This window comes from Gadus morhua, chromosome 21 (genome assembly GCF_902167405.1).
Source record: "Gadus morhua chromosome 21, gadMor3.0, whole genome shotgun sequence".
NCBI classification, from domain to species: Eukaryota; Metazoa; Chordata; class Actinopteri; order Gadiformes; family Gadidae; genus Gadus; species Gadus morhua.
In genome coordinates, this window is record NC_044068.1 from 2,297,962 (window position 1) to 2,314,810 (window position 16,849).

The following is a 16,849-nucleotide window of genomic DNA, read 5'->3' on the forward strand; positions in this document are numbered from 1 at the left end:
TACTGTGTGTACTGTGTGTGTGTGTGTGTGTGTGTGTGCGCGCGCGTGCGCGTGCGTGTGTTTGTATGTGTGTGTACTATGTGTTTGTGTGTGTATAGTGTGTGTCCTGTGTGTCTGACCGTCTGCGGGGGCGGCGGGGTCCCGGGCTCCGGGGCCGGGGCCCAGCTTGCGGGCGGAGCTGAGCCCCCGGCTGTTCAGGAAGACGGGCAGGTGCACGATGTTCCTCATGTAGTCGTGGCCGTTGATGTTGGAGTCGCGCAGCACGCTGCTCAGGTTCTGGTTGATGGCCTTGATGATGATGTGGGGGTCGCTGGCGAAGATGGAGATGAACGGGCCCTTGGAGAAGAGGACCCTCACCTGGAGGGGGAGGGGGAAGGGAGGAGAGGGAGGGAGAGGGGGAAAGGAGGAGCGAGATGGGGAGGAGAGCGGGAGGGAGGGAGGGGGAGGGAGGGAGAGGGGGAGGGAGGGAGGGAGGGACAGTAGACAGATTGATAAAGATGGGGTTTCTCAAACGGTTAAACAAGCGATCGTCATGGCAACATTTTGCCAGAATCGTCACGGTAACGAGATGATGTCAAACAAGTAAATCACATCAAAGAGACCGTAGAATATGTTTTGTTCCTCATGACATGGTGTGTGTGTACGATGTGCAGTTGCATAGTTGTGTGTTTTTAAGTGTGTGTGTGTGTGTGTGCGTGTTTGTGTGCGTGTGCGTCCTCACCGTGTCCAACATCTGCAGCACCTTGTCCTGCTCGCAGGAGTCCAGGCCGTCGATGATGACGGCCAGGCGGGTCTGGTTCTGGGTGAAGCTGTCGATGCTCTTCGCCATGCGGGCCATCAGCTCCACCTCGCTCTTCAGCACCTAGGGAAGTGGATGAGGAAGAGGAAGTGGGGGAGGAAGAGGAGGAGGAGGAGGAAGAGGTTCACGTTTCGATAAATAAATCAACCATCAACCCTGGCGAGGTTAATGCCTTGCTCTACGAGCCCCACCAGGTCCTCACCTTCATGAAGCCCCCCCCTGTTCTCCCTCAGGTCCTCACCTTCATGAAGCCCCCCCCCCCCCCCCTCCCCGATCTCCCTCAGGTCCTCACCTTCATGAAGCCCTCGCTCTTGAGCTTGGCGAGGTTGTTGGCGGCGCCGTGCAGCCTCTTCCTCTGCGAGTGCAGCACCGAGTCGCTCACCTGCCACCAGGTGCGCACGTTGAGCAGCAGGGCCAGGCCCACCAGGCTGGCCACCGCCACCAGCACAGCGTTCACCGTCTGGTGGTCGGGCTGCAGCCGGAACACGGCCAGCAGCGCCAGCCCCGTGATCAGGCAGGCCAGCACCAGAAGGAAGAGCACGAAGGACGGCACGCAGCAGGTCCGCTTCCACCGCTGCTTACCTGGGGAGGAACCGGAGAACCAGGGGGTCAGAGGAACCGGAGAACCAGAGAACCAGGGGGTCAGAGGAACCGGAGAACCAGAGGAGCCAGAGGGTCAGAGGAACCAGAGAACCAGGGGGTCAGAGGAACCAGAGAACCAGAGGAGCCAGAGGGTCAGAGGAACCAGAGAACCAGAGAACCAGGGGGCCAGAGGAACCAGAGAACCAGGGGGTCAGAGGAACCAGAGAACCAGGGGAACCAGAGGAACCAGAGGAACCAGAGGGTCAGAGGAACCAGGGGGTCAGAGGAACCAGAGGAACCACAGAACCAGGGGGTCAGAGGAACCAGCGGATCTGGAGACCTGGATCCCTGGAGACCAGGAGTCCTCAAGACCTGGTCCTGTTCCTCCCTCTCTCTCTCCCTTTCTCCCTCCCCCTCCCCTCCCTCCCCCCAGATGTTCCTCTGTGTAGTAGTAGTGTCATGGTGCTGGTGGTAGAGAGAGGAGGACAGACAGACAGACAGAGAGAGAGAGAGGACAGACAGACAGACAGAGAGAGAGGAGGACAGACAGACAGACAGAGAGGAGGACAGACAGACAGACAGACAGACAGACAGAGAGGACAGACAGACAGACAGACAGACAGAGAGAGAGGACAGACAGACAGAGAGAGAGAGGAGGACAGACAGACAGACAGACAGACAGACAGACAGACAGACAGAGAGAGAGGAGGACAGACAGACAGAGAGAGGAGGACAGACAGACAGAGAGACAGACAGAGAGAGAGGAGGACAGGCAGACAGACAGACAGAGAGAGAGGAGGACAGACAGAGAGAGAGGAGGACAGACAGACAGACAGACAGAGAGAGAGGAGGACAGACAGACAGACAGACAGAGAGAGGAGGACAGACAGACAGACAGACAGAGAGAGGAGGACAGACAGACAGACAGAGAGACAGACAGAGAGAGAGAGGAGGACAGACAGACAGAGAGAGAGGAGGACAGACAGACAGACAGACAGAGAGGGAGGAGGACAGACAGACAGAGAGAGAGAGGAGGATAGACAGACAGAGAGAGAGAGGAGGACAGACAGACAGAGAGAGAGAGAGGAGGACAGACAGACAGAGGAGGACGGACAGAGAGACAGACAAACGGACAGAGAGAGAGAGGAGGTGGACAGACAGGCAGAGAGAGAGGAGGACAGACAGACAGACAGACAGACAGACAGACAGACAGACAGAGAGAGGAGGACAGACAGACAGGCAGACAGACAGACAGACAGACAGACAGACAGACAGAGAGAGAGAGGAGGACAGACAGACAGACAGGAGGACAGACGGACCTTTCCCCTGGGTGTCCTCCGTCTTGAAGACCCTGAAGAGTCGGGCGGCCAGGAAGCCGAACTCGGCCTCGCAGGCGTCGGACAGCGTGGCGATCATCTCCGCCATGGAGGTCTCCCCGCCCACGCTGGACAGACGGTTGTAGTCGGTGAACAGGAACCTGAGGACAGACGGACGGTTAGAGGAGGCCCCCCAGCCCGCATGACCCCCCCCCCCCCCCCATGGAGCGTGAGGCGGAGGTCACCTGACAGGAAGTGCCCGGGTGCTCTGCTCCGGCAGGTCCGGCGGCGTGACGAACATCAGCTTCAGCAGCAGCTCCAGGTAACCAAGGTGACGGGCCAGACGGGTGCTTAGCACCCAGGCCCACGTCCAGTTCTCCCCCTCGCGCCGCCCGCCGAAGTACACCACCACTGGAACCATTAGAACCATTAGAACCATTAGAACCACCACTGGAACCATTAGAACCACCACTGGAACCATTAAGACCATTAGAACCATTATACCACCACTGTAACTATTAGAAACATTAGAACATAGAACCACCAGTTGAACATAGAATCATTAGAATGATTATTGTTCTCTACACCAGGACTTTTACTTTGGTATCAGCTCAGTGTTCTCTACACCAGGACTTTTACTTTGGTATCAGCTCAGTGTTCTCTACACCAGGACTTTTACTTTGGTATCAGCTCAGTATTCTCTACACCAGGACTTTTACTTTGGTATCAGCTCAGTGTTCTCTACACCAGGACTTTTACTTTGGTAACAGCTCAGTGTTTTCTACACCAGGACTTTTACTTTGGTATCAGCTCAGTGTTCTCTACACCAGGACTTTTACTTTGGTATCAGCTCAGTGTTCTCTACACCAGGACTTTTACTTTGGTATCAGCTCAGTGTTCTCTACACCAGGACTTTTACTTTGGTATCAGCTCAGTGTTCTCTACACCAGGACTTTTACTTTGGTATCAGCTCAGTGTTCTCTACACCAGGACTTTTACTTTGGTAACAGTTCAGTGTTTTCTACACCAGGACTTTTACTTTGGTATCAGCTCAGTGTTCTCTACACCAGGACTTTTACTTTGGTATCAGCTCAGTGTTCTCTACACCAGGACTTTTACTTTGGTATCAGCTCAGTGTTCTCTACACCAGGACTTTTACTTTGGTATCAGCTCAGTGTTCTCTACACCAGGACTTTTACTTTGGTATCAGCTCAGTGTTCTCTACACCAGGACTTTTACTTTGGTATCAGCTCAGTGTTCTCTACACCAGGACTTTGTGCTCAGTGTTTATCTGTAACTCTAAGGGGGGGGGGGGGCTCACCGAAGAAGAGGTAGAGCAGGGCCAGCAGGCTGAGGGACACGGCCATGGCCAGCTTAGGGTCCACGGTGAAGCCCAGCACCAGGGCGACCGAGGCGCACAGCAGGAGAGAGAGGAACACCACCAGCCACGAGAACTGGAACAGGGGCTCCACCTGCTGGCCAGCAAAGGTCTTCATCTCGTCTGAGGGGGGAGAGGGGGGGGAGTGAAGATGTAAGTATTTTTTCCGGACAACAGCCTTCAGGTATTAGGCTAGCCTGGGGTCTTTAGCAACGCTACTGCACGGCTAGCCTAGCCTGGGGTCTTTATAAGGGCTCCTATAGATGTGTAGCTCGCTAGTTAGCCCGGGTCGGTCTTGAAAGGGCTCCTATAGGTGTGTAGCCCGCTAGTTAGCCTAGCCTGGGGTCTTCATAAACGCTCCTCTGTGTGTAGCTCGCTAATTAGCCTAGCCTGGGGTCTTCATAAGAGCTCTTATAGGTGTGTAGCTCGCTAGTTAGCCTAGCCTGGGGTCCTCCTAAGAGCTCTTATAGTTGTGTAGCTCGCTAGTTAAACTAGCCTGGGGTCTTCATAAGAGCTCCTATAGGTGTGTAGCTCGCTAGTTAGCCTAGCCTGGGGTCCTCATAAGAGCTCCTATAGTTGTGTAGCTCGCTAGTTAGCCTAGCCTGGGGTCTTCATAAGAGCTCCTATAGGTGTGTAGCTCGCTAGTTAGCCTAGCCTGGGGTCCTCATAAGAGCTCCTATAGGTGTTTAGCTCGCTAGTTAGCCTAGCCTGGGGCCTTCATCAGGGCTATTATGTGTTTAGCTCATTGGTTAGCCTAGCCTGGGGTCTTCATAAGGGCTCCTGGGTGTGTAGCTAGCCCGTTAGCCTGGCGCTCACCCTCCAGCTTCTTGAGCAGGAAGGACTTGCCGCTGCCCCACTGGGCGTACAGCCCCACGCAGATGGGCGGCTGCATGGTGGGCTCGCTCAGGATGTCTGCCAGCGCGCTGCTGTACAGGTCGTAGCCTAGCATGTCCCCGTCGCACTCAGAGGGGGACAGGTGGCCTGCAGAGAGAGAGAGACCAACACACACAGACAGACAAACACACACACAGAGAGACAGACACACACAGAGACAGACACACATACAGACAAACACACACACACAGGGACAGACACACATACAGACAAACACACACACACAGGGACACACACACATACAGAAACATACACAAACATACACGTATACAGACACACACACACACACACACACACACACACACACACACACACACACACACACACACACACATACAGACACGCACATACACATAGAGACATGTCATTGTTATTTCATAATCAGGCTGACTAATAGATAAAGGATGACTAATAGACACATCAATAGCTTTTGAATCTATCATCAGGCTGACTAATAGATACCCATGGTATCAGGGTGACTAATAGATCATGGCATGCTGAGTAATTGGTTTATATTACATTGATGTATTTCTGTCATCAGGCTGAGTAATAGATTCATGATGACTGACAGACACATCATCACCATCTGAGTCATCAGGCTGACTAATGGATCCAGGATGATAGGTTCAGAGTCATCAGGCAGACTAATGGATCCAGGATGATAGGTTCAGAGGCAGCAGGCTGACTTATGGATTCAGGGTGACTCATGGATTCAGGCTGACTCATGGATTCAGGCTGACTAATGACACATCATCACCACCTGAGTCATCAGGCTGACTAATGGATCAGGATGATAGCTTCAGATGGGGCAGGCTGACTAATGGATGGGGACTCACGCGCTCCAAAGATCTGCGTGAGGATGCTCTTCTGGTGGCTGCAGTCGATGTTGTACGGCGTCTCTCCCGCCTTGTTGGGCCGGTACAGCAGGCGGCCATCTTTGGGGTTCCTCAGCAGCAGCTCGGCCAGCCGCCGGCTCCGCCCCCGGATGGCGATGTGGAGGGGCGTGTCTCCTTTCTGAAACACAGGAAACAGGGAGCTGGAAGAATCCTCCACAGTAAAAGCCCCTCGTTTGGAAAATAAAACCAAAAAGCAAAACAATTTAATTATTCTAGATAGGTTGGTGGTTACTGGCGAATAGGTTAACTGGTGAACTGGCGAACTGGTTAACTGGTAACCGTTAACTTGTTAACTGGAGGCTTACTTTGTCCACTGCTGAAACCTTGGCTCCTTTATCCAGCAGCAGCTCAACAATGTCGATGTTCCTCATCTTAGTGGCTTTGATCAGAGGAGTCTCTCCATCCTGGAGAGAGAGAGAGAGGGTTACAGTGTCTCTCTATCAAAGAGAGAGAGATAGAGCAGCATTACAGTGTCTCTCCATCCTAGAGAAAGAGAGTGAGCATACAGTGTATATCCTAGAGCGAGTCATGCAGACAGACAGACAGACAGACAGACAGACAGACAGACAGACAGACAGACAGACGGTACCTTGGTGCAGTTCTCTGTGTCGGGGTTGCACTGCAGGATGTCTCGGACCATGGTGGCGTTCCCCTTCTCCACCGCCCAGTACAGCGCCGTCTTGTTCTCCTGAGGAACCACACAGCCAATCACAGAGCAGCACGGCCCAGCGTGGCCAACCACAGACCAGCACGGCCCAGCGCGGCCAACCACAGACCAGCACGGCCAACTGCGGCCAATCACAATCTTCTGAGGGTGTTTTGTGGGGACCTTGGTTTATGGGGTCCTGGTGGAGTCATGGGGGTCCTGATGGAGTCATGGGGGTCCTGGTGGGGTCATGGGGATCCTGATGGGGTCATGGGGGTCCTGATGGGGTCATGGGGGTCCTGATGGAGTCATGGGGGTCCTGGTGGGGTCATGGGGGTCCTGATGGGGTCATTGGGGTCGTGATGGGGTCATTGGGGTCGTGATGGGGCAATGGGGGTCGTGATGGGGTCATGGGGGTCCTGGTGGGGTCATTGGGGTCATGGGGGTCGTGATGGGGTCATGGGGGTCCTGATGGAGTCATGGGGGTCCTGGTGGGGTCATGGGGATCCTGATGGGGTCATGGGGGTCCTGGTGGGGTCATGGGGGTCCTGGTGGGGTCATGGGGGTCCTGGTGGGGTCATGGGGATCCTGATGGGGTCATGGGGGTCCTGGTGGGGTCATGGGGGTCCTGATGGGGTCATGGGGGTCATTGGGGTCCTGATGGGGTCATTGGGGTCGTGATGGGGCAATGGGGGTCGTGATGGGGTCATGGGGGTCCTGGTGGGGTCATTGGGGTCATGGGGGTCGTGATGGGGTCATGGGGGTCGTGATGTGGTCATGGGGGTCGTGATGGGGTCATGGGGTCCTGGTGGGGTCATGGGGGTCCTGATGGGGTCATGGGGGTCCTGATTGGGTCATGGGGGTCGTGATGGGGTCATGGGGGTCAGACGGGGTCCTGGTGGGGTCATGGGGTCATGGTGGGGTTATGGGGGTCCTGGTGGGGTCATGGGGTCATGGTGGGGTCATGGGGTCCTCACCTGTCCTCTGATGTCGATGTCAGCGTACTTCTGCAGCAGAGCTTTGACGATCTCCACGTGTCCGCCCCGCACGGCTCCGATCAGAACTGTGTCCCCGCTCTGGAGAACCACACACACACACACACACAGAACCACACACACACACACACAGAACCACACACACACACACACACACAGGACCACACACACACACACACACAGAACCCCACACGCATACTCATTAGAGTTAGTTACAGTCAGTCAGATTCACCCTCACCGAACCACACACGGTACGTAGCTTCACTGTGTGGTTATTATTGGATGGAACGGTTAGCGTTATGCTCGTTGGGTAAGTTATGCTACTTCTAATTATTGGGCCTGTTAGCATTGTGCTAGCTGGTTGGGTTGTACTACATGGGGGAGTTTAGCTCGTTGGTAATGGTTAGCATGATGCTAGTTGGTTTGCGTTGTGAGACTTTTAAGTTTATCTAGTGGCTTGAGTTATGCTAATCGGTTGACGTGATGCCAGTTGTTTCAATGCGTGCTCTGACCCGGTCGGGGATGTTGACGTAGGTGCCGGCGTCCAGCAGGTCCTGGACGATCTCGGTGTGGCCCTCCTTGGCGGCGATCATCAGCGCGGTGTTGCCGTCCTTGTCCGTCATGTTGACGTTGGGGTTCCTCTTCAGCAGCTCCTTCACCACCTCCGAGAAGCCCCCCTTCACCCCCACGATCAGGGCCGTCATCGAGTTCTGGAGCCCAGGGACCGGACCACAGGTCAGTGACCAGCTACTGGTTAACCCCTCAGTGGTCAGTGACCAGCTACTGGTTAACCCCTCAGTTCATAAACTAGCTGTTAGTGACCAGCTACTGGTTAACCCCTCAGTTCATACACTAGCTGTTAGTGACCAGCTACTGGTTAACCCCTCAGTTCATACACTAGCTGTTAGTGACCTGGCTACTGGTTAACCCCTCAGTGGTCAGTGACCAGCTACTGGTTAACCCCTCAGTTCATAAACTAGCTGTTAGTGACCAGCTACTGGTTAACCCCTCAGTTCATACACTAGCTGTTAGTGACCAGCTACTGGTTAACCCCTCAGTTCATACACTAGCTGATAGTGACCTGGCTACTGGTTAACCTCTCAGTGGTCAGTGACCAGCTACTGGTTAACCCCTCAGTTCATACACTAGCGGTTAGTGACCTGGTTACTGGTTAACCCCTCAGTTCATACACTAGGATGCTGATCCCAGATCAGTTAATCGATCCTGCTGGGGATGAGGCCGTGGATGAGATACAGTGTAGCATCAGTGGAGGAGCTAGAACTCTAGCTTAGCTTCAGTTAGCTTAGCTTCGGTAACACTGTAGCTTAGCTTCGGTTAGCTTAGCGTCGGTAACACTGCAGCTTAGCTTCAGTTACCTTAGCGTCTGTAACACTGAAGCCTAGCTTTATCATTAGATGAGCTAACCCTGTAGCTTAGCTTCGGTTAGCTTAGCGTCGGTAACACTGTGTAGATAAGTGTATAGTGAGTATATGTAGGAACATACCGCCCCCTCCTGGTCGACATCCGCTCCGTTCTCCAGCAGGTGCATCACACTCTCGAAGTGACCCTTCCTGGAGGCCCAGATCAGAGGGGTGGTGCCGTACTGCAACACACACACACACACACACACACACACACACACACACACACACACACACACACACACACACACACACACACACACACACACACACACACAGGTGTTAGCTTATGCTAGCTGACCATGACTGACCTTCTTGGTGATTGAGAACCAGGTAAAGTATTCCAATTGTAACTGATGTTGGCTAAATATAATTGATGTGGATTGAGGCGATGCTAACAGACGCTAATTGATGAAATCCAACGCTTATTGATTTCAGGGAATGGAAAGTAATGCCATGGGAACACTTATGCTACCGGATGGAAGCTGATGCTAACTGATGGTAGCGGATGGAAGCTAAAGCTAACTGATGCTAGGTGATGGAGGTTTGATGCTAACTGATGCTAGCTGAACGATGTTTGATGCTAGCTGAGGCTAGTGGATGGAAGCTGATGCTAACTGATGCTAGTGGATGGGAGCCGCTGATGCTAACCGATGCTAGCTCACCTTGTCGGAGCAGTTGACCTTGGCTCCGTTGTCGAGGAGCAGCTTGACGATGTCGGCGTGGCCGCGCCCCGCCGCCCAGATGATAGGATACACACTGTACTGCTGCAGACAGACAGGTGGACAGACAGGGGGACAGACAGGTGGACAGACAGGGGGACAGACAGGGGGACAGACAGGTGGACAGACAGGTGGACAGACAGGTGGACAGACAGGTGGACAGACAGAGGGGTGGAGAGAGACAGACAGGTGGACAGACAGAGGGGTGGAGAGAGACAGACAGGGGGACAGACAGGGGGACAGACAGGTGGACAGACAGAGGGGTGGAGAGAGACAGACAGGTGGACAGACAGGGGGACAGACAGGGGGACAGACAGGTGGACAGACAGAGGGGTGGAGAGAGACAGACAGGTGGACAGACAGGTGGACACAGAGGGGTAGAGAGACGGGTGGAGAGAGACAGACAGGTGGCAGGTGAATGTGAGCTTAATAATATCTTGGTTAAGTGGTCAGCTGTGTGTGTGTGTGTGTGTGTGTGTGTGTGTGTGTGTGTGTGTGTGTGTGTGTGTGTGTGTGTGTGTGTGTGTGTGTGTGTTACCTGTCCTGTTGTGTTGGGGTTGGCTCCATTCTCCAGTAGAAGCTCGCAGACCTCCACGCGACCTTTATAGGCAGCCCACATAAGGGCTGTCCAGCCACCCTGTTCAATACAGAACATTATAGATCAATATCTGATCAATACACAACATTATAGATCAATATCTGGTCAATAACATTATAGATCAATATCTGATCAATAACATTATAATCAATATCTGATCAATACATAACAGTATCGATCAATATCTGTTCAATACATAACATTCTAGATCAATATCTGATCAATAACATTATAGATCAATATCTGATCAATACATAACAGTATCGATCAATATCTGTTCAATACATAACATTATAGATCAATATCTGATCAATACATAACATTATAGATCAATATCTGATCAATAACATTATAGATCAATATCTGATCAATACATAACAGTATCGATCAATATCTGTTCCAAACATAACATTATAGATTAATATCTGATCAATACATAACATTATAGACCAATATCTGATCAATAGATCATTATAGATCATCAATACATACAATTATATATCAATATCTGTTCAATGCATAACATTCTAGATCAATATCTGATCTATAACATTATAGATCAATATCTGATCAATACATAACTTCATAGATCAATATCTAATCAATAACATGATAGATCAATCATGGAGATGGACGAGATGTATGTATGTATGTAATGATTCATAAACATATAGATATTCTTGAAGCCAAAATCTGCTTGATTTCATCATGATCTGGTCCCCGAACCACGGTGAATGGATGGATCAATAAATCAGTCTCTGTCTTCTATTGGCCTGGTCGAGGTCTCACATTCATCCTGACAGCCTCCCAGTTGCTAGGTAACCGGAGGCTCTGTGACCGCGGAGGTCTGGAACCTTGGTCGGTGGTTGCCTCGGTGACCGTACCCGATGTACCAACGCTCAGAATTCTAACGACCCTGGTGTCCACGGTGATCACGGAACTCCTCTCTAACATGTACTGGTCTGATGGGGTTCCCACACTACATACTGGTCACGATGGAACGGGCTGGACTAGTCTGCTCGCTTCGTATCGGACTCTAGACTATTGGTGTTGCTAGCATGCGGTTAGCAAGTCGTTAGCATGTTCTCTACCATGTCTCTGTGCTCAAGGCAGATGTGTTGTTAGCATGTTGCTAGCACATCATCAACCATGTCTCTGTGCTCCAGGTAGATGGGTTGTTAGCGTGTTGTTAGCATGTAGTTAGCATGTGGTTAGCATGTTCTCTACCATGTCTCTATGCTCCAGGTATATATGCTGCTAGCGTGTTGTTAGCATGTCGTTAGCATGCTGTGTACCATGTCTCTGTGCTCCAGGTATATATGCTGTTAGCGTGTTGTTAGCATGTCGTTAGCATGTTGTGTACCATGTCTCTGTGCTTCAGGTAGATGTGTTGTTGTTAGCATGTCATTAGCATGTTGTGTACCATGTCTCTGTGCTCCAGGTAGATGTGTTGTTAGCATGTTGTTAGCATGTCGTTAGCATGTTGTGTACCATGTCTCTGTGCTCCAGGTAGATGTGTTGTTAGCATGTTGTTAGCATGTCGTTAGCATGTTGTGTACCATGTCTCTGTGCTCCAGGTAGGCGCTGTTCTCCAGCAGCTCCTTGACCACCTCCAGGTGCCCCTCCTTGGCGCCTGAGATCAAAGCGGACCAGCAGTCCTGGGGGAGGGGAGAGAGAGAGAGAGAGAGAGGGAGGCTGTTACCATGGCAACACATGGATACCTTGTTGCCATGGGAACAACCTCCCTGGAACAGTCCCGTTCGTAGGTTAGAGGCTGTGTCCCAGGTGGATAGAGATACGTATATATAGAGAGAGAGAGGGGGATGGAGAGAGAGAGAGAGAGAGGGGGGAGGGAGAGAGAGAGAGAGGGGGGGGGACGGAGAGAGAGGGGGGATGGAGAGAGAGAGAGAGAGAGAGAGAGGGGGATGAAGAGAGAGAGGGGCGATGGGGGGAGAGAGAGAGAGAGAGAGAGAGGGGGGGGGGTGGAGAGAGAGGGGGGGGATGGGAGGGAGAAAGAGAGAGGGGGGGATGGAGAGAGAGGGGGATGGGGAGAGAAATGGATGTAGAGTGGATAGAAAGAGATCAATAGATAGTGATTAGAGATAGAGATAGATACAGTAGAACGAAGACACAACAGAGTGATAGAAGAAGGATTGATAGATGAGATAAGATGGAACTAGAGACAGAGCGACAGAGAGATGCAGCAGATAGGTTATTGATTGAGTATTGATTGATTGATTACCACGTCGTCCAGGTTGACGTTGGCTCCCCTCCTGATCAGCTCCTGAACGATCTCCAGGCTGCCTTGCTCAGAGGCCAACATCAGGGGAGTCTGACCATTCTGTTACCACACACGAATACACACACACACAAACACACACTCATTAATAACAAACCAATAGCTCACTCCATGATTCCAATGATCATTGAGCCTTGACTGTAAGTCTATAACTGTGGATCTATTACTGTAGATCTACAGCTGTAGATTGTGTCTGCAGCGAGTGTGATTCAGGCGGAGGTGTGGCGGTTGTTCTGAACGAAGATGGGCTGATGAGGAGGAGGAAGAGGAGGAGGCTGGAGATTCAATTGAAGGTGATGATAAGCTAATGAAGATAATGATGATGAGGGTGATGGTGACGAAGATGAAACGGGGGGGGATGATAAAGCTCATGATGTAGCTGAGGGTGATGATGAATGACGGTGAGGATGGGGATGATGATGAAGATGGTGTGAATGAGATGATGATGATGATGATGATGATGATGACGAAGGTGAGGATGCTGAATATGAGGGTGATGTTGTTGTTGATGGTGAAGAAGGTGAAGATGATGGTGAAGGTGAGGAGGAGGAGGAAGAGGAGGGCGGGGCTCACGTCGCTGCGGCCGTCCACCTCCTTGAAGCGGTCCAGGTGGGACTTCAGTGCCCCCAGGTTCTCCTCCTCCACGTAGCTGAACAGGTTCTGGATGGCCAGCGTGGTCATCTTGATGGAGGTGGTGGTGTCCATGGTTACGGCTCTGCAGGGGAGGGAGGGGGGTCAGGAGAAGGCTGGGCGGATCGGGTCCGAACGGTACCCCAGTGAAAGTAGGATCGTAACAGTACAAGAACTGGAGCACTCTTGGGTCGTCTGGGTTCTACTGGTCGTGTCTGGGTTCTACTGATCGTGTCTGGGTTCTACTGATCGTGTCTGGGTTCTACTGATCGTGTCTGGGTTCTACTGATCGTGTCTGGGTTCTACTGGTCGTGTCTGGGTTCTACTGATCGTGCCTGGGTTCTACTGGTCGTGTCTGGGTTCTACTGATCGTGTCTGGGTTTTACTGGTAGTGTCTGGGTTCTACTGATCGTGTCTGGGTTCTACTGGTCGTGTCTGGGTTCTAATGATCGTGTCTGGGTTCTACTGGTTGTGTCTGGGTTCTACTGATCGTGTCTGGGTTCTACTGGTCGTGTCTGGGTTCTAATGATCTTGTCTGGGTTCTACTGGTCGTGTCTGGGTTCTACTGATCGTGTCTGGGTTCTACTGGTCGTGTCTGGGTTCTAATGATCGTGTCTGGATTCTACTGGTCATGTCTGGGTTTCTACTGGTCGTTTCTGGGTTCTACTGGTCGTGTCTTGGTTCTACTGGTCATGTCTGGGTTCTACTGATCGTGTCTGGGTTCTACTGATTGTGTCTGGGTTCTACTGATCGTGTCTGAGGCTCAAGGTCGACCAATAGGGTTTTTCAAGGCCGATTTCGATATCTTTTCATCACAACAGAAATTGAAACCGATATTTTGAGTTGTCATTAATTTGCAGTCACAATATATATTTTCGTACAGCACAAACTACTACAAACTTTTTACTTTTCCAAAGTAGAGTGTGACGCTAATGCACATAAGCTAGAAGGCTGGCTGTAGCAGATGGAGCTAGCTGGCAGACTGTCTACAGAGTTAAGAGGGCTAGCTAACAGGCTAGCTGGAGAGATGAGAGAGATAATTGCCAGGCTATTTGCAGAGAGCTAGCTTCCGGGCTATCTTTAGAGATAAGAGGGCTATCTGCCAAGCTATTGAGAGATGAAAGAGCTAACTGCTAGGTTATTGGTAAAGCGCTGAGAGCTAGCTGCTACAAGATGGCCAGCAACTAGCTCTCTCCTATCTACCTCTGCACAGGCGTTTGTTGCGATACTGATCAGTAACGTGTTTGAAGATAGCATTGCTAGCTATATTAGCGCCTCAGCAAGGGCAAGCTGACATTTCTTAGATGTCAGGAATTCTGTCACCAACACAGTCTTCAAACCAGGACCGGCCTGTCTGCATTTCTGTCTGTCTATCTGTCAGCAGCAGCATCAGTTTCCTGGGATTACTTGCAGACAGCCAGACATATTGCTATTTATGTATGTTTTTTTTCTCTCTCTCTCTCTCTCTCTCTCTCTCTCTCTCTCTCTCTCTCTCTCTCTCTCTCTCTCTCTCTCTCTCTCTCTCTCTCTCTCTCTCTCTCCCCCCCCTTCCTTCCTTCCTTCCTTCCTTCCTTCCTTCCTTCCTTCCTTCCTTCCTTCCTTCCTTCCTTCCTTCCTTCCAAGGAATGAATCTAATATTCGTTCCCCGTAAAGTGTTTAATAAGCTTCTCGGTAACTCTTGTTGCGTTTCCCATAACGGTCTAGTGGTGGCGCTGTTATGTCCTTATCCCAGACGTGGAATATAATGGGACTGTTATGAGTACGTTAACGCCCACAGACCCCCCGGGTCCTGTTTATCGACCAGAACACCCCCATTCGGGGGAATGCGTTGAAATCACAGACCTCAGCCAGTCTGAGTCGTGCAGGATAACGAGGTCAGACCGTCTGAAGGCCCGCGCGTCCAATGAAGCCCGTTTATAAACACGGCGCTCCATACAAATTTCGATGAGCAGGTTTTCTAAAAACGTGATTGAAAACACGAGCTGAAGCTGTTTTACGAGGCGTATATAATAATGTTTAACCCATCTGAATGAGATCCGGTGCAAAAATATTGAACAAAATCAAATTGTAAACGGAAAATTTTCACATTCCGTTACATTTGGCCCTATTCTGCATCACACCTTTATATCAGTATATAATTATATCATTATATCAAACACAAGACACGGCGATACAAGGTCATGTTAGACATTGTTATTGTGCACGGACGGAGACACACGTACACACAAACACACACACATACATACACCTACACATGATACACATACACACCCTTTCCCTTCATGAATAATCTCCTGCATCCCACCGTTAAACGTTAACTCGCTACGGTAATAACGACGTCCTAACGCCCCAAACGCATTCAGCCACATTTATTATAGCAGGCATATAATAAACAGCTTACAATAAACACACGCACACACATTACTGCTCCTCTACCACAAATAACGATACGCTCCAATCTGACAACTGTCAATCAAAGCACGCATCGATCATTAGGACTCAGAACCGTTTCAGTATTCACCGTTAAACACCGCCGGTGAGAGATGAGGGGTCGGTCCGGTTCGGGCGGCACGGGTCCCGATGGGAGATGTGTCTTCTGCGGGTCTCCTCTAGATGAAAGGCAGCAGTCTATTCCCCATCCCACACTACAGCCATTTTGTGGAGCAGAAAAACAGTGGAGCTGAAGAGACGCTGCGAGTCAATCACGGACAAGCCCCGCCCCCTGCCGTGACGCGCACAGCAACAGAGGAGGATGGGGTGATGAAGAAAGAGAGGATAAAGGAATGAAACCAAGTAATTTATACAGAAGACAGTAAATGTCGCAGCCCCGCCGTCTAGTCCAGTGAAAGCTGGAACATTCTGAGTCTTCTAGTCAACGGTAATGAGCTTCATTGTGTAGAACTGAACCAATAGCCGGGCCTGTTTCTATTGTAAACAGTAAATAGAGTCAGTGCAGGACACGGAATAGCCTCGCTGATGGGGTTGACGATGTTGTGTTGATAATAACCACACACCTTCACCATGTAGTCCACAGTAGGAACCACAAACACCTGCTGGGCCCACAGGTCCGAGCTCCCAGAAGTTCCTCACGGTTGTAGTAACGAGTTCAAAGAGCACAAGGAGTCGTTCTGTTATCTACCGTGTGATATTATCCGTTATATTTCCACCATAAATCTGCTGGTTTACAAGCCTGTTTTGACCGCATGCTGTGAACTTTATCCTGTAAACTATTGGACTGTATTTGAAAACTTACATTGACCTCCATATAGACCTCCAGCTAGAAATGCGAAGTTACTATAGGGGCATTGGGTGTCGGTGTGTTTGGACACTGCATAAATACAAACCGATTTATTTCTGATTCATTTGTTTAGCATTAACATATCTAGGGACTAAATATTGATTTGAGGTTGCCATGGCCACCCGGGTGCACCCTTAACTGCAATATCTTTATTTTCCCTAACCGTAATATCCTGTGTCTACCAACAGGTGTCAGTGTAACCCAACCTTCCTCAGGGCTGTCCTCGGTGCAGCTGAAGGTCACACAGGCTCTGCTGCCCCCTAGCGGTCAGACAGCTGCCTCTGCTGCCCCCTAGCGGTCAGACAGCGGCTCTGCTGCCCCCTAGCGGTCAGACAGCGGCTCTGCTGCCCGCTAGCGGTCAGACAGCGGCCTCTG

General features: G+C 51.1%; 1 protein-coding gene across 7 annotated transcripts in view; it reads right to left on the reverse strand.

Moving 5' to 3' along the window:
• kidins220b (kinase D-interacting substrate 220b) overlaps positions 1-15,908 on the reverse strand; it is a 35,733-nt gene extending 19,825 nt beyond the window's left edge. For 4 of the 7 annotated variants that reach the window (XM_030345710.1, XM_030345709.1, XM_030345708.1 and 1 more), the window contains exons 1-19: positions 15,698-15,907; positions 13,120-13,261; positions 12,490-12,588; positions 11,807-11,905; positions 10,188-10,286; positions 9,593-9,694; positions 9,011-9,109; positions 8,019-8,216; positions 7,489-7,587; positions 6,455-6,553; positions 6,171-6,269; positions 5,806-5,983; positions 4,892-5,056; positions 4,019-4,198; positions 2,943-3,108; positions 2,701-2,858; positions 1,092-1,381; positions 722-862; positions 120-357 (exon numbers count right to left, since the gene is read on the reverse strand). In XM_030345710.1, coding sequence (XP_030201570.1) covers positions 120-357; positions 722-862; positions 1,092-1,381; positions 2,701-2,858; positions 2,943-3,108; positions 4,019-4,198; positions 4,892-5,056; positions 5,806-5,983; positions 6,171-6,269; positions 6,455-6,553; positions 7,489-7,587; positions 8,019-8,216; positions 9,011-9,109; positions 9,593-9,694; positions 10,188-10,286; positions 11,807-11,905; positions 12,490-12,588; positions 13,120-13,251 — 2,641 coding nt within the window. In that variant the 5' untranslated portion in view covers positions 13,252-13,261; positions 15,698-15,907. Of the gene's footprint in view, positions 1-119; positions 358-721; positions 863-1,091; positions 1,382-2,700; positions 2,859-2,942; positions 3,109-4,018; positions 4,199-4,891; positions 5,057-5,805; positions 5,984-6,170; positions 6,270-6,454; positions 6,554-7,488; positions 7,588-8,018; positions 8,217-9,010; positions 9,110-9,592; positions 9,695-10,187; positions 10,287-11,806; positions 11,906-12,489; positions 12,589-13,119; positions 13,262-15,697 lie in introns of all 7 variants that reach the window. The other 3 variants (XR_003974342.1, XM_030345712.1, XM_030345713.1) reach the window with 2 other exon arrangements.
• Between the last annotated feature and the right edge of the window lie 941 nt (positions 15,909-16,849).